Source organism: Camelus dromedarius, chromosome 18, assembly GCF_036321535.1.
Source record: "Camelus dromedarius isolate mCamDro1 chromosome 18, mCamDro1.pat, whole genome shotgun sequence".
Lineage (NCBI taxonomy): Eukaryota > Metazoa > Chordata > Mammalia > Artiodactyla > Camelidae > Camelus > Camelus dromedarius.
In genome coordinates this window covers 9,554,282-9,581,074 of record NC_087453.1, presented here as the reverse complement: position 1 = coordinate 9,581,074, position 26,793 = coordinate 9,554,282, and the positions used below count along the sequence as shown (strand labels likewise).

Below are 26,793 nucleotides of genomic sequence, written 5' to 3'. Positions count from 1 at the left end.
GCCTCTTCCCCTGGCCTCACTTTCTAATTAAGGATACGGTGGAGATCCACCTCCCCGTGCTTCAGTCTTCTCGACTGTAAAATGGACATCGTGATATCACTTTGCTGAGTTGCTCATGAGGAATGGATTGTAGTCTTTGCTCCGGGGTCCATGCACTTGCCCAGTAACAGACAGTAATGGGATCCGCTTCTTAGGGGAAACCCTGTGGTGTGGTAGTTCGGAGCATGGAATTCGGCTTTGGAAGTAAAAGGCCTAGGTTGGTTCCAGATTTAGCGCGCCCCCGCTGCCCCCCACCCCCCCGGGGGGGTTACTTAGTGCTAGTCACTTCATCGCTCCACTTCATTATCTGCAGAGTGGGATTGAAAACACCTACCTCGTAAAGTGGCTGTGAAGGTCCACTGAGTTATTACCGTGGTTTACAAAGTCCTGCTTAGGTGACCATTGCCCGCGTCTCCCACCCATCTGTTCTCCTTAGCCATTGTAGCCATGTTTCTTATCTTTTTCTTAAACGTTCCGGGCGCTTGTCCTCGCTAAAGCATTTGGACGTGACTTTCGTTTGCCTGGAAATTACCAACATCAAATCTTTGCAAGGCTGGTTCCCTGTCCAAGCTTCGCTCACCTTATGCCGCCTTTGACTAACCTCTCAAAGGACCTCATCCCTTCAACTCTTCATCACATCACCCTAATTTTATTTACTTCATACCTTTTATCATTATCTAGAATCACTTACACAGTTTACTTGTTCATTGTCTTTCTCAGCTCCTGGCGTGTAAAAAGGAAGGACTTTGCCTGCCTTATTCATGCTGTACCCAGGTGGCCAGTGCTTGCCACATGATAGATGCAAAGGTATTATTCCTTGGAGGCACAGAAAGGGACTTTTTACTCTTGGATCCTAGTGCTCCTTTTCTCCTCCACTTGGGCCCCCCTAGTCAATTTTTTGGCCCCTTTTTGGTGTGTCTTCATTTTTTGCATAATTCTTGGGATTCTTGACCTACCCAGTCTTTTCCCTGTTAAGACCCTTTATCTTTCGTTTCTTTCCGTCAGTGCAAGGGAATTCTCTCTTCCCTTCTGTTTACTTTGATTTCTGCTGGTTGGGGGCTAGGATAGAAGGAATCCATTTCCTATACAGGGTTAGATGGGTTTGAGAGCGGTGGTCTACCTTTGGTATTAATTTGTTCCTTTAATCATTTAATAACTTTAGTGAGCATCCACTTAATCTCTGGGAATACAGTGAAGAAACAAAAATGGACGAAGTCCCTTCCTTCGGAGAGCTTATATTCTAGTGGAGGAAAGAAACAGGAATACACATAAATGAATTAGATAATTCTAGATAGTGACAAGTGACAGAGTGATGTGATAGATGAAGAAATCTTCTCTGTGGAGGTGACATTTGAGCTGAGACCAGGTATGGAAGGACGAGGAAAGAGAATATTCCAGGCAGAGAGAATAGAAAGTACAAAGGCTCGAGGACGGGAGCAAGCTTGGAATGTTGGAATATTGGAGGAAAATATCCAGCTTGGTAGAGTAATGTATGAAGCGAGAGGTATCTAGGGGCGAAGATCGTGTAGGGCTTTGTAGACAATGGAAAAAGCTTGGGTTCTTCTAAGTGTCATGTTCCTGTGATCAGAAAGCAGAGGGTGGGTTGAGGTGTGTTCTTGATGTGTGTGCCAGATAATTTTCATTTATTGGATCTCTCTCCCTTTTCCCAGATGTAAGGCCTCAGGAATGGTTCTCTAATGTGGAGGAAATATCTAAGAAAAAGCACACATCTGGGATCAACTTATGTCACAGATGTCTGAGATGGCCTTGGAAAACAATCTTTTATTCTGAAAGTTTCCATCTGTAACTGAGGGCCTGTGGGAAGAGGCTAGACTTAGGTCAAGCCATTCATTTAACAAGAAGAACTTGAAATTTAAATAAGTCTGTCATAATTGATCTAGTGTGGTACATGTTTTTTGATTTTTGTGTATTGGTAGGAATTTCCAGAGATAACTCGCTGGAGAAGTAAAGTATCACCTCACTTCTCATTTAAAGGCAAAAGAGCAAGTGTTTCATTTCTAGTGTGAATCTTTATTTTAAAGTCAATAACACTTTTTACATTTCTATATTGCTAATAGTTCATAGTATCAAAATACCTTCACCTATGGCCAAATAATATAACTTAATTAGACCGTAATCTTGTTGATATATTATGAATACCTGTGGCATATTGCCTAAAATTACCTAATTTGTCACACTTTCCCAAATCAGGGCTAAGCTTGGGTTTACAGACATTATCACTAAGGAGACAGAAGAAGAATTTGTTGACAAGTATTTAGTCCCTTAACTTACATTAACAATATGGGGTCTATATGGTGTTGTATAACTTACAGGGATTGTAGTATGCATATTTATATTCCACCCACCCATCCCTCCCCCATGGACACACATTTTTCCCCCACCTTTTTTTTTTTTTTTAAGTCTTATCCTAGCACCTCTCCGTTGTCATTTTTAGGGTCATTCTGTCATGTGGTCTTAGAATCAGATATCTCCAGCTCTTCTTATTTGTCACAGTCAATTGACCAAAATAAATGTGAAGCATTCTTCACTATAGTGTTTTGATGGGAAAAAAAAATCAGTAAAGACTACGTAGCTTTTGAATATAGCACAGAAATACTTAGGTATTTAGTACGTGCCCATCACTAGGGAGATTGCAGTGAACAAAACACAGAGTCACTACTCTTGTGGAGTTTACAGCCTAATAGAGGGGGAAGCATAGTAAAGACAGCAAATTTGTGTGCCTGATAAAATTTACTTGGAAAAACAGAGTAAGAGAATGGTGAGTGGCCAAGGTGAGTGCCCTTTTAGATGGGCATCTCTGAGAGGAGATGACATTTGAAGAAAGACCTGAATGAAGTGAGCAGTGAGCCACAGAGCTCTCCAGGGGCAGAGCTGTCCAGGCAGATGGGACAGTAAGTGCAAAGCCCTGAAACAGAAGTGCAAGCACTGGCAGATGTGAACAATAATGCAGGACAAATTGCAGATGCACATCTTTATTGAAGTACTTTCGAATGAACAGAAATTTATTATGGCGGTAGGTTGGTCCTTTGTTTATCTGACAGATGTAACTGAGTACCTACATTGTGTTGGGCCTGCTAATAAGTGATCTTCAAAGAATAGTCTCCAATCCCAGGCCACATCCATGTTTTAACTGCCTGATTGACATATTGATTTATACATTAGTTTGTGCGACAAAGAATGTCTACTGTGTGCCAGGCAGTGTTGAAGGTCCTGGGCATAAAGATGAAGAAGACAAAGTCCTGCCCTAAGGAGTTTACAAAGAAGAGATAACAAGTAAATCAGAGATATCTCAGATGATGATTAATGCCCTTAACAGTGTAACAGGGATGAGGTAGATGATAGTCGTGGAAGGCTCTTTTGGGTTGTTGACTGTGGGCTAACAGCCAAATTATGCTAAATATCAAATTAGAAGAAAGGGCATTATTGCAGGCAGGGAGAACTGTCTTGTCTGGTTTGAGGAACAGAAAGAAGGCATTTAGGGCTGGAACATAGTGACAGGGAGAAGGTAGGAGATGAGATTGGCAGGTGCTAGATTGCATGGGACTCTTTGTCATGAAGAAAGTTAGTGAATAACAGATTTATTGAGGAATGTATTTAAAAATTCAACAAAATAGATTCTGTTAACCTCTGTAAACCACACCCCCCTCAACACACACACAGTTTCTAACATGTTGCCTTGCATAAATCTTACAAGGTAGAATAATTTTCATGTGGCAAAGAAAGACCCTTTTTTTTTTTAAGCTCATGTAGACCGATGTAAATGATTTTGCTTGGCCACAGCAAACTTTCATGATTTTGTAACAGATTCAGCATTTTAACAGAAAAAAGAATGGGAAATCAATTGATTAAATCACTGCTTTACGAAGTGTGTTCCATAATTGGTTCTATGGCCACGTGATGGGAGGACCTTGGATTAAACAGCATTAAATGGATAACTTACTGTTCAAGTTCCTGAGGCCTTTAAAGTGAATCTCCAAAAGAGAAGGGATATGACGCACAACACTTTCCAAACTTTTGATATAAAAGCCAGAAAGAGTAGCCTCTCAGCTTGTGTGTGTGGTTGACTGGGACTTGATATTCAGGCCCATAGAGTGAGTGGTCTGCCCTGGGTCAAAGGAAGTGAATATATGGGCGGTGGAATCTACTTAATCAGTCAGAATACCGGCTTCCCTTGTGATTAAAAACATTTTCTAGTTCAGAGAAAGGACTGTATTGAGAATACAAATAGTTTCAAACAGATCATTCTCCTTAGCAGGTGGTGGTTTCTGGCCATGGAGGATTGCTTTGCACAAGCACAGCATTAGCTGTGGCCCTTTGTAGAATTTTGTAGCTTTTTTTTGTTGTTAAAAGTGAAGAGATGAAGCATTATGGCTTTTTAATTTGGATCTGACTTGTTCAAAATCTTGGTCATCTTTGACTTCTTCCTCTCCTTACTCATCTGGCTGCCCTATTTTTCACATCACCCTTCCTATTACTGTTCTGAGTGCTTACACTCAAGTTCCGTCCTCTTGTCATTATCATTTCCACGTGAGAGAAAGCCTTGGGTAATAGGAATAGGGTAGACCCATGGAGTCAGACTGATTTGAATCTGATCTTGTTTGTGACTTGGGGCAACTTAGTTAATCTCTCTTTGATTGTAAAGTGGTTATTGCAAGAAATGATAGGAAGCATATAAAACATCAAGTACTGTGTCTGGCTCATAGGTGTCACCATTCCCCCACTTTATAAAAGTGTCTTAACAGATCTTATTCGCTTCCTCTGCTCCATTCTATATATAAAAAACATTAACAGCCTCAAATTCCTATCCTCCAGTTTCATTAAGTTTTTACCCATTTAAAAAAACCTCTGGTGTCTTCCTCTTGTACATTACATCATGAAACTCTTCAGCTAAGTGTTGGAAACCTCTATGATCTGATCTCAACCTCCAAGTCCACTCACTGTTCCCCAAAGGAGCTAACTATGCATTCTTCCCCTCTCTGTGACTTTGCTCACACTATTTCCTGTATGAAATGGGTTCTCATTTTACTTTGCCTGTCCAAATCTATATATCCTTCCAGTTCACAGCCTCTGGGAAATCTTGGACAGAAATACCCCATTGACTTTTCTTAGCCACCTATCAGTTTAGTTGCTGTTGGTGTGATTCATTTGGCACTTATACTCCACGGGGACAAATGTGTTTCAGAATTCAGATTTTTTATTTTATTTTATTTTATTTTATTTGGAACGCACATACTGTAGATTATGAAACATCCCCAGGAGGACATGGGGATGACCCTGCAATCAAACACGTTAGTGTATCTTTAGTGAAACAAATTTACATACTAAGTGAGATTAAGTGGGTTGTATTTATAGCCTCAGGCAGTTCAAGCCAGGTTTTGCTGCCAGGTGCCACAAACTTGTTTAAAAAACCTTTCGGTTTGTAAATTTTTGAATCTCAGAACTGCAGAAAAGGGACTATAGGTCTGTGGTTGTTATTTTCAATATTCAGTTGTATCTTGTCTTCCAGCTAGGCTTTGAGAGCCTGAACTTGATTGCTTTTTGTCATAGATGTTTTTTAACTATAATAATAAAATTTTATTAACTGATTGTAAATGTAACACATATAGATAGTTGTAGGATATTAGGAAAATCTAGAAGACTATGAAGAGAATGAAAATCCCCTTGTACATCGTGTAGACATTACCACTGTTTATATTTTGGAGTGTATTTTTAGTTTTTCTATGTATTTCAGTATGTGTAAGTTTTTTTTTAAGATAATTTGAATTATGGTATATTTGACCTTTTTTTCTCTTAGCTTTATTACATTTTACAAAAACTTTATGTACTTAATTTGTTGTTGTTGTCATAGAAGCCCCATAATAAGTCATAATTTGGTGCATGGTTGCCCTAAAAAGGCTGCATTTCCCCAAGAGCTGTTAAGTGGCTTTGACCCTAAAAGCAGCTTATTAACAAGATCTAAGCAGTAGTCAGGCTTTTTGAGATAGGCTTGTTGAGATATGACTTGTCATGAATTCGTCCATGCTGTCACAAATGGCAGGAACGTCTTCCTTTTGTGACTGAGTAATATTCCATTGTATACGTATACATTTCATTATCCATTCATCCAGTGCTGACTGTTGTTAATAATGCTGCAGTGTGCAGGGGGGTGCAGATACCTTTTCAAGTTACTATTTTCCTTCTGGTAAATATCCAGAAGTGGAATAGCTATTTTTAATATTAAAATATATTCTATTTTTAATATTTTGAGGAATCTCCATACTTCTTTCCACGTGGCTGCATCAGTATACATTCCCACCAACAGAGCACCAGGTTTTCCTTTTCTCCACATCCTTTCCAACACTTGTTATTTCCTATCTTTTTGGTGATAGCCCTTCTAACAGGTGTGAGGTGATAGATGTCTTGCTGTGGTTTTGATTTACATTCCCCTGATGATTAGTGATGCTGAGCACCTTTTTATGTATCTGTTGGCTATCTGTATGTGTTCTTTGGGAAGATGTCTATTCAGCTCCTGCCCATTTTTAAATTGGATTTTTTTTTCTGAATTATATGAGCTTTTATATATTTTGGATATTAACCCTTTATCAGATACGATTTGCAAGTATTTTCTCATTTGGTATATTGCTGTTTCATTTTGTGGATGGTTTCCTTTGCTGTGCAGACACTTTTTAGTTTGATGTAGTCCTACTTACTTAGTTTTGCTTTTGTTGCCTTTGCTTTTGGTGTAGAAAGTAGCTTTTTGATCATAATCACAGCTGTCATCTTCTGAACCCCAAAATTATCTCCCCAAGTGCAAGTTCTCAGTATATGGTTTGTTTTCAGTACCTATGGTTACATGTTGTACATAAAGGAATTTATTCCAGTTTCTTTAATCTTAGAACTCTGTGGGATCCTTACTGCTTAAAATTTTAATTTCTAATGGTGGGGCTTCAGGAAAAAATCCTAGTGAGTCCTGTTTTTTACCCTTAACTTGCCCTTTTTCATAGCATTAAATCAGATAAACTTTACGGTGACTTTGATCAATTCTTCAATTTTGTTTTTCTGTGCCTATCTTTGAAATTATATTTTTTCTTCTTTATCTCAAAATTTTTTCATCACTGTTTGAAAAAAGCCTATCTTATCTTCTGGAACCTTGTCTCAGCTAAGAGTTAGGCTTATATAGCCCATACCTAAAACATAAATGGATGATTTTCATAGAAGGGGAGACACATAATATAAACGGGTTCTTCTGTGTAAATCACTGTGTCCCCTTTAGGTTCCATGGCAATGGAGCTCAGCGATGCAAATTTGCAAACGCTAACAGAATATTTAAAGAAAACTCTTGATCCTGATCCTGCCATCAGACGTCCAGGTAAAGAAAATGAATATTTTTTGTGGTTGATTTTATTCTTAAAGGACAGCTATGGGAAACCTTTGTGCATTCTGCCTGTTTGTAAATTTAAAAAAAGAGAGAGAGATTCATAATTGGATTCTTGGAATAGTTTATTTCTCATTCTCCAGCCATAAAGTGTGTGGTTTGCTGCTTACAGCTACTGTAACATATGGTGGTATGGGGTTTTTAAAGAGATTTTGGTTTGTTTTTTGAGTAAAATAGCTTTTATTTGGTATCTTCTGGGATAAAAAGGACTGGCATATTTAGAATGTTACGTCCCTTGACTTTTCTGAAAATCCCCAACCTGCCTCTTTTAGAGATATAATAATGAGGGCATAGAGATAAGAGTTAATTGCCTAAAAAAGTGATTAAGTGAATGAAACTAGGTAATTTGATACTGTGTCTTAATCCCCATGTTGGGTTTGACTTAATTAATGTATTTTAAGACCTAGGGTTCTTCCCCTCCTCCTTCCCACCATCCTGATTTTGACAAGTTTTAAATAGAGACTTAGTATAAGTTTAGAATTGCAAACTCAAATGTCCACAGAAGTCGGACATGAAGGTAAGTGAGGAAGTCAGGCCAAGTGGGGCCTGGTGATAATGGTGTTATTGTATGCCTTGGTTAAGGGGCAAATATTATTTGGAAACAGCTAACTCTGGGGGATTCAAACCAGTCTTTCAAGATCAGATTTCCAGCTTTGCTCGAAAAAATAAGGATATTTATATGAAGTATAAATTCTCATTTTTATTTGATAATTCTCATTTTTAAATGATAGCAAGTAACTTCAAAAAAATCTGAAACATGGTACAAACCAAACAGACTACCTCTGAGGGCCAGGGGTGTCTTATGAGTAGCAAGTTGATGATCCTTGATGTAAGTCATATTAACCAGAATTGCTCTTAATCTGCTTCTTCAGAATTTACGAATGTGCATTCTCATAAAGAGGAGGCACCCCATGAAGACCCAAATAAGTGCATGCACATGTGTTATATTTTATGTATGTCATATATGATAAATAGAATTGTACACATGTTAATTGTACACGTTAATGCATCCATCCTAGTCTAGAAAGGCCATTCTGATTTTCTCATTAATGCCTAAAGAAGTAATTTGTTCTTGGAAAAAAGGAAATTAATGGCTCTAATCTTAGACTTCCCTGGAAAACCTCTGCTAACACTGATTATTAAAAATTATTTTTTTAATCATTGTGTCTTTGTAAGGTGGGGATGCTGTTGTTTCATGAATCCAGGACAAAATGTAGGAATAAATTTATGTTTCTAAGAAGAACTACAAACATAGCATTTCTCAGGGATTGCTGGACACGAAATACTGACCAACCAAATACTGAAACAACCAAAGTGTTCTACTAAACTGTACAAACCATACAAAACCATAGTGTGTCCCTTCCTGAAAAACATTTTTCTGTTCAGCATTCTTTATCTTTCAAGAAACACATGTAGACACAAAACAGGGAGGGTTTGAGGATGGAAGTTAAACTCTTGGGACTCAATTTAGAAAGAAGAAAGGTATTAAATCACATGAAATCATAGAAAATAATACATGCTAACAGCAGACCTTTTCAGTAAATACTGGAACCTTGGAATGGATGTTGGCTTATGAAGCTTAAGATAAGAAAAATTAGAAGTGCTGTAACCCTGCACTGTGTGCTCAGTAAACCTAGGAGATTTACTGTCCCTAAGCGTAGAATGAGTTTAAAATATGCAGGTAAAATCTTTGTATGAATTTATTGCTGATAATAGAAATGTTTAGTTTGAGAGGAAAACTGAGGGCTAGTATGGTAGAATAAGGACTGGACTAAAACTTCTAGACAAGTTAGTTAACCTCAGTGGCCTTGTCTTTAAAATGAGGATACTACTGCCTACCTCTTTGGGTAGTAGTGACAACTTAGTATGTGAGTAAAGCACCAGACCCATAAGGGTAATAGTAATGTGTATTAGCATGACTTAACCCATCTACTCTTAATCACAGTATTATAAAAGAAATATTACTACCATTATTAATAGTAATCTTTCTGGAACAAGACTGGGAGTATGACTTTTGCCCTAAGATCACTTAATCTCTCTAAGAAGCAGATTCTCCTTCACTTGGAATGATCACAAACTTTATAGGTTTGTGAGAATCGGGTACATTAATGGATGGTAAAGTGATCTGAAAACTGAGGTATTATATACGTTTAATACGACATCATATATAGTCCATTTAATAGATAAGAAAAGTGAGGTCAGTATACCCATGATAGGTTCCCTAAGGGAAAATATTCTTTTTGTTCATTTTTTGATGCTTCAGTTAGAGATATGCATAGTTCACATGAAGTCTTAAAATTTGATTCTAATAACAAATCTAACATGGAAATTGTTTTGCAGCTGAGAAGTTTCTTGAATCTGTAGAAGGAAATCAGAATTACCCACTGCTGCTTTTAACATTACTGGAGAAATCCCAGGATAATGTTATCAAAGTATGTGCCTCAGTAACATTCAAGAACTATATTAAAAGAAACTGGAGAATTGTAAGTATTCTGTGAATACATAGTTTAATACCCTGCATATTTACAAGATTTCTGTATGCAGTGTTCCTGAACGATTCAGACACAGATTAAAGATAAAATTAAACAGGACCCTCCTCAACAAAATATTAGCAGGTCAAATCCAAAAATATACTAAAAGTGTAAAAATACACACCATGACCAAGTGGGATTTATCCCAGGTATGCAAGTCTCGTTCAGCATTCAAAAAATTAATGTAATCTATCACATCAGTCAACTGAAAACAATAAATCACGTGATCATATCAATAGGTGCAGAAAAAGTATTTGTCAAAATCCAACACTCATTCATGATAAAAATTCTCAGTAAATTTAAAAATAGATGGGAACTTTCTCGATTTGATAAAGGCTACAAAAAACCTATAGCTAACATCATACTTAATGGTGAGAACCTTGAAGCTTTCCCACCGAGATCGGGTACAAAGCAAGAACCCTTCTTACCACTCATTTTCAACGTTGTTGGAAGTCCTTGATGATGCAATAAGAAAAGGAAATATACCAATGGGGAGGGAGGACATAAAACTGTCTTTATTCACAGATGACATGATCATCCATGTAGAAAATCCAAAAGAACTGACAGAAGTTAAACAGGATATTTTCCCAAAGTTCCTATTTGTTTAAATCTATATAGATTAAATCAGTTTCATCACCTAGGTTGCTATAGAGTGTGAGACTTGGTTTTAACCTCCATTTTGGTTGAAATTTAACTTTGGTTCCCTGTCCGTTGAAGGGACATTATGTGGGAAGACATAGTCTAAATGAATAATTGAAACAATTTCTATTGTGGACAGGGAGAAATTATATAAAGCTGAAAAGCCACATTTTATTTTTATATATATATAAATGTGTAGAATGGAAAATAATTTAGATTTCAAGTTTTTGATAAGAGATTTGTCCTATGTGGGATATGGAAATAATTTCTAATTATAAGGTGAATCCTATTGTGCTGCAAGTTTAATGATCAGTGTAAAATTATACATTGAGAACGTATTTTCCCTACCTTAGCTTATGACAGTAGTTCTCAGTTGGGGGTGATTTTGCCCACCTGGGGATATTTGGAGGCATTTTGGTTGTCACAACAAGAGGTGGGTGGAGTTGCTGGCATCTAGTGGGTGGTTACCAAGGATGCTGCTACACATCCTACAATGCACAAGAAAGATCCCCACAAGACTCACCTGACCCAAGATGTCAGTAATGCTGAGGTTGAGGTAGCTCTGGGTTAGGATAAAGTAAAAAAAAAAAAGAAGAGAATTGTTTCCAGTGATAGCAGTATTAATATTTAGAAAGTATTAAAGTTGATAAAAATGATCAGTTTTTCTAAAAAGTCCATTTTAAATCTTAAATATTGAGAGTCTTTTTCCTCATTCCATAAAATAATTTAAAAATAGGAAATACGTTTTTAAGCTTGTATAGTCAGGTGTTACCACATGCAGTGAAGAAGTGACTTGGTGAATTTTAGAATGTTTAAAAATCCATCTCTCTGCTTGGGGACATGATAGCCCTCTCTCTTGATTTGTGAATCAAGTGAGACTTCCAGAATCTCTTTGGATGGTATAGTTCTGGATGCATTCAGACTGGTAATGGTCAAGAAGTTTTCATTGACAAGACCTTTGACTTAAAAGTGAGAGTCCAGTTGAAGCTTTTGAAGATGAATTTGGGCTAAATGGCATATATCTATATTTAACCCTGATCTCTTTAGTTTACATACAGAACTAAGATTCTTAATTGGTGTTAGAGAGTCAGAGAAGCTAATTAATTTGTACATAAAATATTTGCATTTGGGGTGGAATGTACATTTTTTCTGCAGCAAAATGCTTTCATCAAATTATTAAAAGAATCTGTGACCCATTTATGTAGAAAGAAGGCCCTACCTTCCCTATGTTTTTCTTAGGAAACTGGGAAATGAGAAATGGTTCTATTTTATCTACAAACCCATATAGTCATGGATATGGATTTTATTGTACTTACTCATTTGTGTTTTGCTTTTAGGTTGAAGATGAACCAAACAAAATTTGTGAAGCCGACCGAGTAGCCATCAAAGCCAACATAGTACACTTGATGCTTAGCAGCCCGGAGCAAATTCAGAAGCAGGTAATGTGAGGCTGGGCTTTTTAGGTAGGCGTGTGTGAAGAGCTTTCATCTAATTAGTCTTTTCCCTCTCCCCAGTTAAGTGATGCTATTAGCATTATTGGCAGAGAAGATTTCCCTCAGAAATGGCCTGATTTGTTGACAGAAATGGTGAATCGCTTTCAGAGTGGAGATTTCCATGTTATTAATGGAGTCCTTCGTACAGCACATTCTTTATTTAAAAGGTATTGGTGTATAAATTCATATTTTAAAAATACTTTTCTTTCAAATGTTTTCACTTATATATATTTTTGTGACTATTGTCATTCCTTTATGATAATCCTAGACTAAGAGCATAAGCCTCTCAGCTCATTATTGTGTTTGTTTCTTTTAAGTAGGATGTTTATTTCATATTGCCCTATTACTTGTGAAATACCTGGTCTTGCTAAACTGTGCTTGGTTCCTTTAAAAAGAAAACCAAGAATTTGCTTTTTATTTCAGAAAGCTGTCTAGCCATAGATTTTTCTCTAATCTGTCCTTGAAGACCTAAAATCAGTTAACAAAAACTTGTTAATTTACGTATTTTTAATTTTCTAGATACCGCCATGAATTTAAGTCAAACGAGTTATGGACTGAAATTAAACTTGTTCTGGATGCCTTTGCTTTGCCTTTGACTAACCTATTTAAGGTATGTAATAACATCTTGGTATTTTTTAATTGCTTGAATGTTTGTATAAATTTTAAGAGATTGCTTTGAAAGCTTATTTGATAGGAAAAAGAAAAAGAAAGCTTATTTTTATAGATAATGTTTAGAGCAGCATTTTCTTTTGAAAAATTTCAAACCCACATGGAAATAGAGAGGATGGTATAATGAACTCCCATGTATCGATTACTCAAGTTTAACTGTAAACAGCATTTTGTCCTTAATTAGTTCCCTCCCCTTCATTCTATAGGAATATTTAAAAGCAAATCCCAGGCATCATATTATTTCACTCAGGTATTTGAGTATGTGTCTCTAAAGGAATAGATTCATATTTTGATTTGACTGGTTATGGACTTTAGTTAATTCATGTATTTGTACATCGTCTTATAGTACATAGGCTACTTCGCTAAATGTGTTCTTCATTTTCTGAGAATCCTTTAAGATTGAAAGAGAAGTGCTGTTAACTTTTTTTCCTGGATGAGGAAAGAGGACAGTATCACATAGCTAATAAAAAAAGAGAGCCAGGCCTGAAACCTAGTTTTACTGCCTTGAGAAAAGCCATTCATTTACTGTTTCCAGAAAGGAAAGTTGTTGAAAGTTGATATTCACAAATTGCTAAATTTCAGAGTATGCACAGGATTTTTCACGGTTGGGATATCAGACTGATAGTACATTTTTGTTTTTAAATATAAAATTGGACAAAATGGGGTCAGTTTTTTTCCACCTACTGGATTGGCAAAGTTTCTTATTTCTTTTTAATAACATAAACAATTTTAACGAGAGTTCAGTGAAATGAACACTCTCATGTCCTGTCCACTGGATTATAAATGGTAGTAGCCTTCTGGAGTTTGACATTTTAATTAAGAAAACCTTAATGTTCGTATTTCCTAACTCTAGGATATAGGAAGCAACATTTGTTGAATATCTTTTACATAGTGGGTGTGCACAAATTACTAGGACCTTTTATGTATATTTTCTCATTTGATTCTCATATTCTCTATGAGGTAGGCATATTCTTTTATTACAGATGAGGATGTTGAGGCCCAGTAAAACAACGAGCTCAAACTCATGCTCATTATGAGTAACAGAGTCTGGGTTATATCCAGGTCTGTCTGGCTTCCAAAACCCATGCTCATGGCATAGCATCGGTAATACACTTTTTGAATCTCAAACTCGAAGAACTAGAGGTGTGCACAAAGTTTTTTTGCAGATAGAATAATGAACAATTGGAAACAACCTGAATGTCAGGTGACAAGGGAATTATTTAATGAGTGCATATAGAGACAGTTTTGTGTAATATATTTTTATATATGCACAGAGGAGAGTAGAAGGATCTAGACCAAAACATTAATGTTGGTCTTGTCAGTAGTGCTATGATGGACAATTTAAAAATAGATACTTTAACATATTTTTCAAAAGTCTTAAATGACTGTGCCCTACTATTTAAAAGCCAAATTTTGGCGAAGATAGATAAGTAGTTTCAGCCCAGTGCAAGGCTTTTTCACTTAGGTTTACAATCCACTAAATCCATGTTCCTAAATTCCTTTCCAAGGCCACTATTGAACTCTGCAGCACCCATGCAAATGATGCCTCTGCCCTGAAGATTCTTTTTTCTTCCCTGATCCTAATCTCAAAACTATTCTACAGTTTAAACTTCCAGGTAAATTTTTGTTTTGTTTCTCACCTTTGATTCTTATTCTTTGATGTCAAATATAAAGTTTTTCCACTTGATAAAGACTTCTTTGCTAGCAATGATTATTTTTTTATCTAAAAGAAGACATTAATGTTTTTCTTTTCCCCCCATTCTTTATCTACAAATTGTGTTCTGCATTACAGTAGTTCCTAGAGATGCTAGTGGGTGGATGTTTCTTGGGGGAAAGTGGCATTCTGTTAATCTAGTAGGTTAGGCTAACCTCATCTCATAAATCACTCTTGGGGAGTTACCCTGTGTTCTACTTTATTGAAGACACAAAGATCACATTCTCAGGCCTTCCTCTTTTGTTCATTTAAATGGGTATTAACACTGGGGCAACCATGTTTTGATTAGAGGCCTCTGACTAGCTTATTCAGAAAGGCTTTTAATGGAAGCATATCTGGGAGACCAAAGGCTAAAGAAGCAGATTTGGGAAGCTGTATGAACTAGTGACATTTCTGAGGAAGCACAGCCACAGTCTTATAGCAGAAAATGCCTGGTCACTCACTCTGTTGCTACTGAGAGGTAGTGGCCTCCAATCATTCTTTCTGTTCTTGAGTCATTACTTTGACTTAGGAACGTGAGGAGAGTCTTTATTGGTACAAATTACTATACTGAGATACAGAGGAAGGACCTGGCCTTTTCGTTGCTCATAGCCAGAGCCAAGAAACTGGACTTAATCTTTACAACATGGCTATACTCACAGTGGTAGGGAGAGCATTCCTCAGAAGGAATAGGGAGAATGAATGGGAGAGACAGCCCGAAATAGCATGCCTTCATCAGTGTTCAGCTGGACAGCATTTTGAGAAGTTCTTGATAGCACTGTTTTTGTTTATACCTTCTTTAGAAATGCTTCCTAGAAGTCGAGTAGAAGGAGGTGCTTAATAACTTGTTAGTCAGGGAAACCAAAGGAAGGGGGCATATAATCTTTACCTTTGGGGGCTTATCCCTCATTAAGAAGGCGGTACTGTGCCACAGGAATTCGGTAACTGCACAAGACAGTAAGCCTAACTTGGTGGTCGTCTCACAGTAATAAATGCAGTAGTTCAGAAAGGAAAAGGAATGTATTGGTAAACACTGAGTTTTGTGAGGAAAGTCTTCAGTCTTAGCTGGACCCTGAAGGAATAAGTAGATTCAGATTGGGACAGGAAATAGAGGTGGCCTCATTTATGGTTGAAAGCTTACGGAGACAGAATGATTTACTCAGCTACCAGACCTAGTTGGAGCCGAGAATTCTTGTCAGAATAGGTAATGGTTGGCTCAGCTGAGAAGTGTGGGCTTGAGTCTAAGCATGTGGAAAATACTGTGTGTGGTGGGGAAAACTTTTTAAAATAGAATACTTAATTATTTCTACCAAAAGTCTCAAGGCAGCATTTATTCTTCAGGATCTCCCTGAATTTTTTGAAGATAATATGGAAACTTGGATGAACAATTTTCATACCCTCTTGACATTAGATAATAAACTTCTACAAACTGATGTAAGTATTGTTTAAAATAGTTTCCAAGTAGGCTTTTTTTTAAATTAAGGACTTGAAATATAATGTTAAATGTCAATTGTATCTCAATTTTTTATAATGTTAAAAAAAATTATTTGAGTACTCTCTGAAAACATTGCAAAGAGGATAGACTTCAAAAAACGTTATTTGAGAACATTGAGCATTCTAATTCCTTAAAAATTATTTAATCTTGCATTGTTAATAGGTTGAATTCTAAGAATGCAAGTAATAATTGATTTTGTAGGATATTCTACGTTTGGTTGTTTGTAACGTGCAGAATTACTCTTCTTATAAGCCTCGCTTAAAGTCACAATTTACGGATAAGGCTGTTTTATTACATTATTGAAAGTAAGACCTCAGGTATTCACATTGTGAACATTTTATGAAATGAAAAATTACTTTTATGAAAATCCATTTTTTAAATAATTTTATGAAATGAAAATTAAACCTCTGTGATAGTAGCCTCTTTTGAAAAAGTCATGTACAGTGTGGGAAAGAGGGGACATGTTGAAAGTTGGTAATGTGTTAAAGTTTCTGATCTGGGTTTTGTAATACATACTTTTCAACATACAGCATTTATTCTGTCTTATTCATTTGCTTGTTTATTAATATATTTATGATTTACCTCTTAAACAAAAATTTTAAAATATTAAGAATACTTCAACAGCAGATAAAATAAAAATTAGAATTGGTGGTTCAAATCTGTTTGGGGGGTGGGGTGTAGAGAATCATTTCTTTGGGGGTACAGCAAATTTTGTCTCTGAGATTTACAAGCAACAAAAAGCAACCAAAAAAGATTGGGTTTCCATAAAATAATTCTTGCAGTTCACTAGGGAAAAAACACTCCCTCAGAAAACAGCTTGTCTTTACACTTAAGTCTAAAAAGAAGTTCTCCAGATGGGGTTCTTAAGGGCTCTGTCTGCCCATTTAACCATGTTCTACCCTGTGTCATCCACCTGTGCAGCGGCCCTTATATTTATGCCTTGAAGGAACTATTAGGGAGTTCTTTTTTATCTTTACTCAGTTTGAGTTCTTTTGCACATAACTCAAAAGGCATTTGTGGGATGTTGTTACATATAGTTAGGATAATTATATCCATCATTGCTGTGGTTTGGAGTGGAGCTGGCAAACTATTCCTGTAAAGATCCAGGTAGGAAATATATTTGGCCTTGTGGGCTGTACACGCAGTACTATAAATTACATCAATGAAAACAAGGAATGATGGTGGCTGGGCTTTAATAAAACTTTACTTCAGGAATTAGGCAGCTGGTTGACCCCTGCTTTAGATTGTTTAATATATACATATTTTTAGATTGTTTAATATTTTATAACCAAAATATTTTTTGTGACAGCATTACTTTATTGGGGGGAGGACACATTTTAAAATATTTGGAAGGAGAACCTTCAGGGAGATAGCAAGGCAATTAACCATGTTACAAAGGAAGGTGAGATGTGATCTTTATCATTCAGGTTTCTGGAGGATATATTATTTTAGTGTAATATGTATTTTATAATTCAACAACCAGAAGAAAAGCCTTTATTTAACTTGAAAACTTTTGAGAAGTGCTTTCATTAATAAATAAGAAGTATTTCATCTTTTATTTATTTGAAAGACCAGGCGAATAAATTGGCAGTGGCATAAATGTAGTTTACAGCACTTAGCTTGGAATATAAATTTTTTTTAAAGAGTTCGTTCAGGAATTTCAGCTTCTCTCCCTATTTGTGGTAGCGTTGAAGTTGTATGTTTGAGTTTTCCATTTTCTCTTATGTGAGGATGAAGAGGAAGCAGGCTTATTGGAGCTCTTAAAATCCCAGATTTGTGATAATGCTGCACTCTATGCACAAAAATATGATGAAGAATTTCAGCGGTACCTGCCTCGTTTTGTCACAGCCATCTGGAATTTACTAGTTACAACAGGTCAAGAAGTTAAATATGACTTGGTAAGATGATGGTGGAGATAAATAATTAAGACATTCCCTCCCCACCTCCCCCCCGCCCCTCCCGAAAAAATAAGCAATTCGGTTTACTTTTTAAAATATGCCTATTTTGTGTTTTATTGCAGTTGGTAAGTAATGCAATTCAGTTTCTGGCTTCGGTTTGTGAGAGACCTCACTATAAGAATCTGTTTGAGGACCAGAACACGCTGACAAGCATCTGTGAAAAGGTTATTGTGCCTAACATGGAATTTAGAGGTAATTGTCTCAAGGTGTAGATCTTTTTTAGGAGATTAATTAGAAGCTTGGTTTTTTTAAAGAGTATGTTAGTATATATTTAATAATTTAAAATTTAAAAAATTTAATAAGTCTTTTTCCTGTTGCTTTTTGTAACATATTCAGTCTAAGTTTTGTTTGGTTTAGTGTTTCACAGGGCAAAAGCTGTTTTTAAATAGTTGTCTTGAGACTAGCAGTGGTTGATAACTTTTAAAGACAGAGTTGAAGCCCATTTAGTTTTTGCTTAAGGTTAAGAGCCCTTACAGTCTGTATTTGTATACAAAATGTCTTCCTTACAGTTGGGAAGAGTGGGTAGTAGATGGGAAGGAATTGTGTATCAGAGCAGTCATTAGGTCATTCAGTCTGGGACAGAATGAGGAATAAAGGATAGCATCACACAGGGTTTTATCTCCTTTTGTGTTTCGATAAAACTATTTAAAGGGGAGATCTTTATTCTGATACTGTGTGTCCTGCTTGTTTTGGTGTTAAAATGACTTGTACTAAATATGGTGATTACAGCTACTAGGTCATTTGTTTGTTTAATGTCCTTATCTGGCAAAATAAAAAGTTGGTATTGCTAGATTGGTCACCAGTACTTTTGAAAGTTGTTGGTGAAGTCCAGTTCTGAGGACGCTCGCGCTGGAGCAAGTGAGCCTGTATCAGCTGTGTGCGTGACCTGCTAGCCGGCCTTTCCGGGCGGCGCTTGCTGCGCTAAGTAATGGTTAAGAGAATGTGAAGCAGTTATTCGTTAGGAAAGAACGCTTGGCTGTAGAACTTGGCGATTCCGCATACTCTTCTGCGTGCTCAGCTGTAAAAGTAGAATGACTTGTCATGTCTTTGAAGAGGTGATCTGAAATGTCGTCTCTTTGTAGCTGCTGACGAAGAAGCCTTTGAAGATAATTCTGAGGAGTACATAAGAAGAGATTTGGAAGGATCTGGTATGTATTTTGGTTTTTAGCTGTCAGTCTCTCAGCAAGCCCGTTTTAAAGTTGCTCTTTTTCTAATGAATAGAGGGAGGTGGGGGAGTTTAACTTGTACATAGTAAAAGGTAGCTCTTACATGAGCTGTATCAAAAGTTGAATCGTTTCTCTTCTCTTTTTTGTATACTTAGTGTTGATGATACTACTGTGACCTTTTAGGTTCACTCTCAGTGTATGTTTAGGGGGATGTTCTTTTCATTCTTTTTGTTGCTGATGGCTGTCAGATGGCAATTTGTTTTCTTATAAACTTGATGAGTTGGTTGGTGGTGGTTTCTTCCTCCCCTGATATATTTCTGCTTGATTTTATAGATATTGATACTAGACGCAGGGCTGCTTGTGATCTAGTACGAGGATTATGCAAGTTTTTTGAGGGACCCGTGACAGGAATCTTCTCTGGTTATGTTAATTCCATGCTGCAGGAATATGCAAAAAATCCATCTGTCAACTGGAAACACAAAGATGCAGCCATTTACCTAGTGACATCTTTGGCATCGAAAGCTCAAACACAGAAGGTGAACCTTTTCAGCATAGTTTTGTTTCTAAAACAGACTTACCAGTAACCGCAGAAGTCACAAAGAAGTAATAATATTTCTGATGATTCAGCCTACTCTGCTAGGTAATGTGTTAGCTCTGATCAGAATTCATAGCGTCTCCACAGATGACTTTATGTTGCTGTATTAAGCACTGAAGTTTCTTATGGACCAAAAAATTGGACAGATGCTGCACTTGTTCCCTTAGCTGAGACTCAATGTATAAAACATGCTAAACTTAAATTTAGTTTATCTTGAATTTAGAGAACTTTCTTTATTATATATTAAAATACTCTCATTTTATATGTAAGCAGTTTATATTTTGAAGTGTTCATCCCCATTTTTAACCTGATTTTCTAAATTTGCCTAAATTTCCAGTGTGGTAGCTGCATACAGATACTTCAGGTTATTTCACTGTTTTTGAATTTGTTTTTTAGCATGGAATTACACAAGCAAATGAACTTGTAAACCTGACTGAGTTCTTTGTGAATCACATTCTCCCTGATTTAAAATCAGCTAATGGTGAGTTTTGTAAAATGTCTTTAATACAGCTTAGACTGTATATCTGCAATTTTTATTTGTATCGTTACCTTAAACTACAAAATGAGTAACATCATGGCAAGAGTCATGATGCAGGCTCTGTGTCACCATGATGCTAAAAACACTGGCCCCTGTCCACGTTGTGGTTACTTGTTTTATTGAATAAAATCTCAAATGGTTTCCCCAGGTCTTGCCAAGGTGAAATTCACTTTCTGTAAGGAAAATGTTGCTTATATAGAGGGAAAATAGGAACAAGTAAGACTAAATTGTAACCCAGCTTTGTTAGCCTAGTACATAACTATACATATAAAACCGTGTGTGGGGGGGGGGGTGTGAGTACACATTAATGTATTAGAAATTATACTTTGGTTTTTGTTTTCCTTCTCATTTAAAATACGAACTCTTAAAAACAAGTAAATTTAAAGTACTTGAAACTAATAGATATTAAGGGTAATTTCATGTTTTATGAAAGTATGTCAATCAAGATTTTATATATATTCTTCTTTTTAAAACTTTGTGGAAAATTTAAATACACTAAAAGGTAGGGATAATATTGTAAAGAACATTCATGTTACTATCATTCAGCTTCAAGAATATTTAACAATTGGCCAGTATTCTATCCCTTTCACTAATTTATTTCCCACTACTAGAACAATCTCAACCAGAGACACATGCTTTTGATTCAGAATAGTTTTAATTCTGGAAAAAGATACCATCATTAGTTCATGGTCCAAATTATTTTTATTCAGTTATATAAGTAACATGTTGATTTGTAGTAAAACTTAAAAGTAAGGGGAAAAAAATAAAATTACTTACAGTCTTACCAGAATTAATAACTGTGTAGTAATCATTACATAATTAACTAAGCTTCAATTATTTGACATTTTGTTTACCCCAAATCATGTTTTAAAAATCTGATAATGTTGTCACCATATTGGGAGTAACAGTCTTAGCACTTAAATAACTGTGACTTTTTATTTTTTTAATAGTGAATGAATTTCCTGTTCTTAAAGCTGATGGTATCAAATACATTATGATTTTTAGGAATCAAGTAAGTAGCTTTTCATTATATGTTATATGCCACTTAATCGCTTAAGAGTTCTATTGTATACCAGCTTCTTTTCCCTTCTGTGCAATCTTATTTAATATCTACATCTAACAAAATTAACAATAACTCCTGAAGAACTTAGGGTTCCAGACCATGCTTAGTTTTCCTCAGTTTCTTAAAAATACTGTTTTACAGTGACCAAAAAAATTTCAGGTCCAAACAAGGTCTATACATTGCTTATGGTTGATTATATCTCATGTCTCTTAATTTACAACAGAGAGGTCCTTCTCTTTTCTTAACGCATATTATCTTTTGGAGAAAGCAGTAATTTATCTTGTGGAGTTTCTCATTCTACTTTTGGCTAATTGCATCCTCAGGCTCAGTGGTATAGTATGTCTTGTTCCTCTGTTCCCTGTATTTCTAAATTGGTTAATCTGAAGGGGTTGATTAGATTTTTTATTCCAGGTGGGGGAGGTGGGAAGCAAGAATTTGTCGTGGGTGTATTTTGTTTCATTAGGACACATACAGTGTCTGGTTGTTCACTTTCAGTGATTTTAAAAGTGATCATTGACATATTTTTTAATTTGAGATATAGGTAACCTAATATAAAATTCACCATTTTAAAATGTATACTTAGGCGGTTTTTAGTATGTTCATTCTTTTGTGCAACTCCCACTACTGTCTCGTAGATTAATTACCAATCTGAAGGAAAAACAGCATAAAATGTTTGTATGTTTTTCCCCTTTATCACTTCAGAGTAAGGAGTTTAGTGCCTTACAAGCTTCCGGGTCACTCCTGAGGGCCTTCTGATGCTCTGGTTGTTCCATCTTTGGCCAGTTGGGGCTGCATTATGTAGGTTCCTGTGTCCTCTTGACATAAACTTAGTAGCCTTTAACAACTTCCCTTCTTTCCTATGTGACAGAATATTTCAGGTTCATCTTGAACATTTCCTGCCCCAGGCCTGAATTAGCTACCCTTTAAAGGTTCATATATTTCCCAAATATTTTGAGCCCTGAATAATTTGTGGATCCTGAAGTATTTAAGTTAATTTCGAGCATAAATCTCCTTTATCAAACTTAATCTTCGTATCATTCCCCATTTTGATCGATTATACCCAGGCTCCCACCAACTGCAGCACCGTGGACCACAGAAAGGAAAACAGATCCACACCTGGGGCTGCTGTTCATGCAGGAGTACTCTGCTTCTTATATTGGAAATACAGGGGGCAGCTTTAAATCACCGACTCTGCCATTTAGTTACTGTCTGTAACAGCCTCCCCACAGTGAGGACAGATAAATTCTGTCAGTTCTACCCACTTCAGGACACAATACCATCTTGACAGTTTCCTGAAATGGAAAAAGAGTGTAGCTCCCATTTACTAATATTTTACTATTTGCCAAGTACAATGTTAATGCTTGTGATGGAATCCCACCTCATTTAACTTATATACATTCAGTTATTGGGCCTCAGCAAGGAGAATGAAAGAAATTCCACCCGCTTATGCTTGTCACTGAGCAGACACTTACTAGAGAGGGGAGACTCCAATCTGCTGTTCCCTCAGTGAGTCTCAGTTCCTTCAGCTCTCTCTTTTCTTAAAAGTTGATATATAATTGACATATTATGTTAGTTTCAGATGTACAGCATGATGATTCATATTTGTATATGTTGTGAAAAGATCACAGTAAATCTAGTTAACATCCATCACCATGCATATGTTTTTCTTATCATGAGAGAAGTTGAGATCTACTCTCAGCAGCTTTTAAATATGCTGTATGGTGTTAACTAGTTACCGTACATTGCATCCCCACAACTTATTTTATAACAAGAAGTTTGTACCTTTTGACCCCCATCATCCATTTCACTCACTCCCCACCTTTGGCAACCATCAATCTGTTCTCTGTATCTAGGGGTTCATTTTTTTTGTTTTTTTAAGTTTCACATGTGAGAGTATATGGTATTTATCTTTCTCTATTTCGCTTAGTATAATGCCCTCAAGGTCCATACATGTTGTTGCAAATGGCAAGATTTCTCTTTTTATAACTGAATAATAGTGTGTGTGTCTGTGTGTGTGTGTGTGTGTATACACACACCACATTTTCTTAATCCATTCATTGACTGATGGACACGTAAGTTGTTTCCAAGTCTTGGCCATTGTTAATGCTGCTGTAAACTGAGGATGTGGATATCTTTTTGAGTTAGTATTTTTGTCTCCTTTGGTTAAATACCCAGAAATGGAATAGCTGGATCATGCGGTAGTTCTGTTTTTTAATTTTTTGAGAGACCTCCATACTTCTTTCCACAGTGGCTGTTATCAGCGTACATTTCCACCTACAGAACACACCAGGGTTTCCTTTTCTCACATCTTTGCCAACACTTGTTATTTCTTGTCTTTTGATAACAGCCCTTCTAACAGGTGTGAGGCAATAGATATCTTGTGGTTTTGATTTACATTTCCCTGACGATTTGTGATGTTGAGCACCTTTTCATGTGCCTGTAGCCATCTCTGTGTCTTCTTTGGGAAAATGTCTGTTCAGCTCCTCTGCCCATTTTTTAATTGGATTATTTTCTGCTATCTAGTCATACGATCCTTCTGTAAGCCACTGTAATTTTAGTGACAGAAAACAAAACATGCACAGTCCATCCTACTTCCTCCAGCACCACCACCAAATTACACTGTGGCCATCTTGCAAATTATTTTAAACACAAAAGCAAAAATAGAGAATAATACAGTGATACTCACATAACCAGCACAAACCTTAACTCCAGGCTGTAATGACTGAAACTGCACACACAGTGGTGGCACCCAGGGCGTTCTCAGCCTATTTCCATTCTAGTTCCTCTTTCTCCCCAGAGGTAATGAATGAATTCAGTGTGGTTTATACCCATATAAGTGACTGTTCATGGTTTTACACATATTTGTTTCTACAAAAATTCTATAGTATTATATAGGTTTAAAATTTTAATTGATACCATGCTATAGGTATTAGTTTACACATTTAGTTTTCTTTTGTGCTTAACACTGTTTTTAGTAGATGTGTTATAGTTCATTTTTAATAGCTGTGTAGTATTCCATTATAAGAATATGCTACAGTTTATTTCCTATGGATGATCCTTTAATTTCTTGATTTTATAACTTTTATGTGTCTTTGGCAGGGATCTACCAAGGTTACATGCAACCTTGTGAAGCTGTTCTGTTTTAAAGACTAGTGGATGTTCTAAAGTTGTAGAGGTTTTTATTAAAGATTATTATGTTTATGTTTGTGCCCCCCCCCCCCTTTTTTAAGAAGGCGAAAATGAGGCACAAAGAGCTTGAATGATTTTTCTAAGAAATACCTGCCAGGGAAAAGTATAGTTCTTAAGATTAATAAAATCAGTCTGCTTCTCCATGATATTAAATGTTTTAGGGCATGTTCACTTATCTACAAGATTTTACCCCAATCATAGCTTTATGCTTAGAGAAGGAGAATTGGAAAATTGGATGTGAACTGAACCACCATGTTGAGGTAGAAGTTTTGATTTCTCACCTGTATCATCTCCATTGTAATAGCTGGAAACACACACTTTTTAGAATCAGCAAATCCTTCTCTTCCAGTTGGCTGATACTTACGTGATAGCATCAGTGAGTTAGAGCATGTATATCACTATTTTTTTCCAGGTACCAAAAGAGCACCTTTTACTTTCTATTCCTCTCTTGATTAATCATCTTCAAGCTGAAAGTATTGTTGTTCATACTTACGCAGCACATGCTCTGGAGAGACTGTTCACTATGAGAGGCCCTAACAACGCCACCCTGTAAGTATTTGATTCTGTGTATTTTTTCATCTCAGGGTGGAGACCATTCTGTACTGTTAGAGATACCTGGATATGTTCATAATTTCATTAGTAGTTAGAAAAATAAATGTGTACATTTTATTCATTTATACTGTGTCTCATTCCAAAAGGATTTGAGACCACATGCCAAAATAGATACATTATGACAGTAACGTCATATAGAGGAAATTGGAGCAAAGGAGAATAATGGGGGTGTGAGGTTTAAAACAGTTATCCAGAGGCATCTCAGAAGTGGGCCTTCCTTAAGCGAATACTTGTAGAGTGTTCTTAGCAACATCCTGCTGCAGAGTTACTTTCCCCTGGCTGTGTATGTAACCTTACTCAGTGCTGAGATTGACACAGCTGAGTGAGAGTAATTCTCCAGGGTCCACGGTAGTAGCTCCTCTGGCCCGATCCAAGGATGAGATGCAGTGGGGGATAGTCTGCCTGTCTTTCAGGCCATTCTTCAGCAGTGTTACTTCTTGAAACTGAGCTTTGGGTAAGAGAAAGAAAACATTCTAGGTTCTTTTCTTCATCAAGAACTTGAAGTACAGATATGCTCAGTGGCCAGTTAAGGGTTGAAAGGATATCCTTTGAGATGAGTCAAGAGAGTACTTGTCTTCAGGCCTGGAATTTATACAGAAAACAGTTCTGAACCTGCTCCATCTTGAGGAAGACTAGGTGACTGAAAATCTGAGTTCTGTTCTCGATGGTGACAGATGCGAACCAATAAAGACCTGAACAGCTTTAGATGATGTTGGGTTTGCCTGTTAGGGGCTTGTTTAATTGTGTTTGTTCCCATGTGCCTTCTTAGGAGCTTAATATGAACACATGTCAAAGAATTCTGAGCTGTGTGCTGATTGTCAGTGGTGGGAAACAGCTCGCTTTTGTAACAAGTGTGATTTTTAATAGTTGCCAAAGGTATTCCTAAGTGACAAGCTCAAGAGTTGGCAGTGACTGAAAGCTGTTTTTTCATCTATAGCTTTACAGCTGCAGAAATCGCACCGTTTGTTGAGATTCTGCTAACAAACCTTTTCAAAGCTCTCACACTTCCTGGCTCTTCAGAAAATGAATATATTATGAAAGGTAGGCCGTTTCCCTGATGTACAGACCCTGAGTATCTAATCTCGGATTACAGGGCTCTAGTCTATGAACCAGATACTGTTTGTCAAGAATTAGGTAGGTTTAGATATTTTTAAGTGAAAAATACTGTTTTGTTTATTGTTAACAGTGTTTTCAGGGGAAAAAATGTTATGTTAACTCAATATAGAACTCTTATTAAAGAAAAGGTAGCAGATTCCTTTTTACTTTTTCTAGGTTGAATTTCTTGAGGGCATAGATGAGCTCAGATAACATTTATTGACAGCGTGCTCTGCTAGGTCTTGGTGTGAAACCTGGGTATATCTGGTAGACCCCACACAGATCTTGCCTTCATAGACATACTGCCAAGGACATAGGCAGCTGTGACCACCTGCCAGATGTTACAATAGGAGAGTGTCTTGGTAAAAGTTCTCAGACAATCTTACTCTTATTCACGGTTATATTCCAAGATTCTAACACAGTGTCTGACTCGTAGGAAATGCTTTTCAGAGAAACCGTCCTTGATGCCTCTGGCTTCAGTAAGGATCCCTGGGGTGTGGGTGTATGTGTGTGTGTATCTAGGTGAATATTTGTGTGTGTGTTTTTACTGCTGTTAATCTGGTCTTCATTGCTATGTTTCTAG

At 36.6% G+C, this 26,793-nt stretch overlaps 1 protein-coding gene across 1 annotated transcript in view; it reads left to right on the top strand.

Moving 5' to 3' along the window:
- Positions 1 to 26,793, top strand: part of CSE1L (chromosome segregation 1 like) — a 35,298-nt gene that overhangs the window by 606 nt on the left and 7,899 nt on the right. The window contains exons 2-16 of the mRNA XM_010978638.3: positions 7,313 to 7,408; positions 9,815 to 9,957; positions 11,982 to 12,083; positions 12,159 to 12,304; positions 12,657 to 12,747; positions 14,315 to 14,422; positions 15,841 to 15,933; positions 17,725 to 17,892; positions 18,015 to 18,144; positions 19,035 to 19,100; positions 19,452 to 19,654; positions 20,110 to 20,194; positions 21,202 to 21,263; positions 24,916 to 25,052; positions 26,053 to 26,156. Coding sequence (XP_010976940.2) covers positions 7,318 to 7,408; positions 9,815 to 9,957; positions 11,982 to 12,083; positions 12,159 to 12,304; positions 12,657 to 12,747; positions 14,315 to 14,422; positions 15,841 to 15,933; positions 17,725 to 17,892; positions 18,015 to 18,144; positions 19,035 to 19,100; positions 19,452 to 19,654; positions 20,110 to 20,194; positions 21,202 to 21,263; positions 24,916 to 25,052; positions 26,053 to 26,156 — 1,729 coding nt within the window. The 5' untranslated portion in view covers positions 7,313 to 7,317. The remainder of the gene's footprint in view (positions 1 to 7,312; positions 7,409 to 9,814; positions 9,958 to 11,981; positions 12,084 to 12,158; positions 12,305 to 12,656; positions 12,748 to 14,314; positions 14,423 to 15,840; positions 15,934 to 17,724; positions 17,893 to 18,014; positions 18,145 to 19,034; positions 19,101 to 19,451; positions 19,655 to 20,109; positions 20,195 to 21,201; positions 21,264 to 24,915; positions 25,053 to 26,052; positions 26,157 to 26,793) is intronic.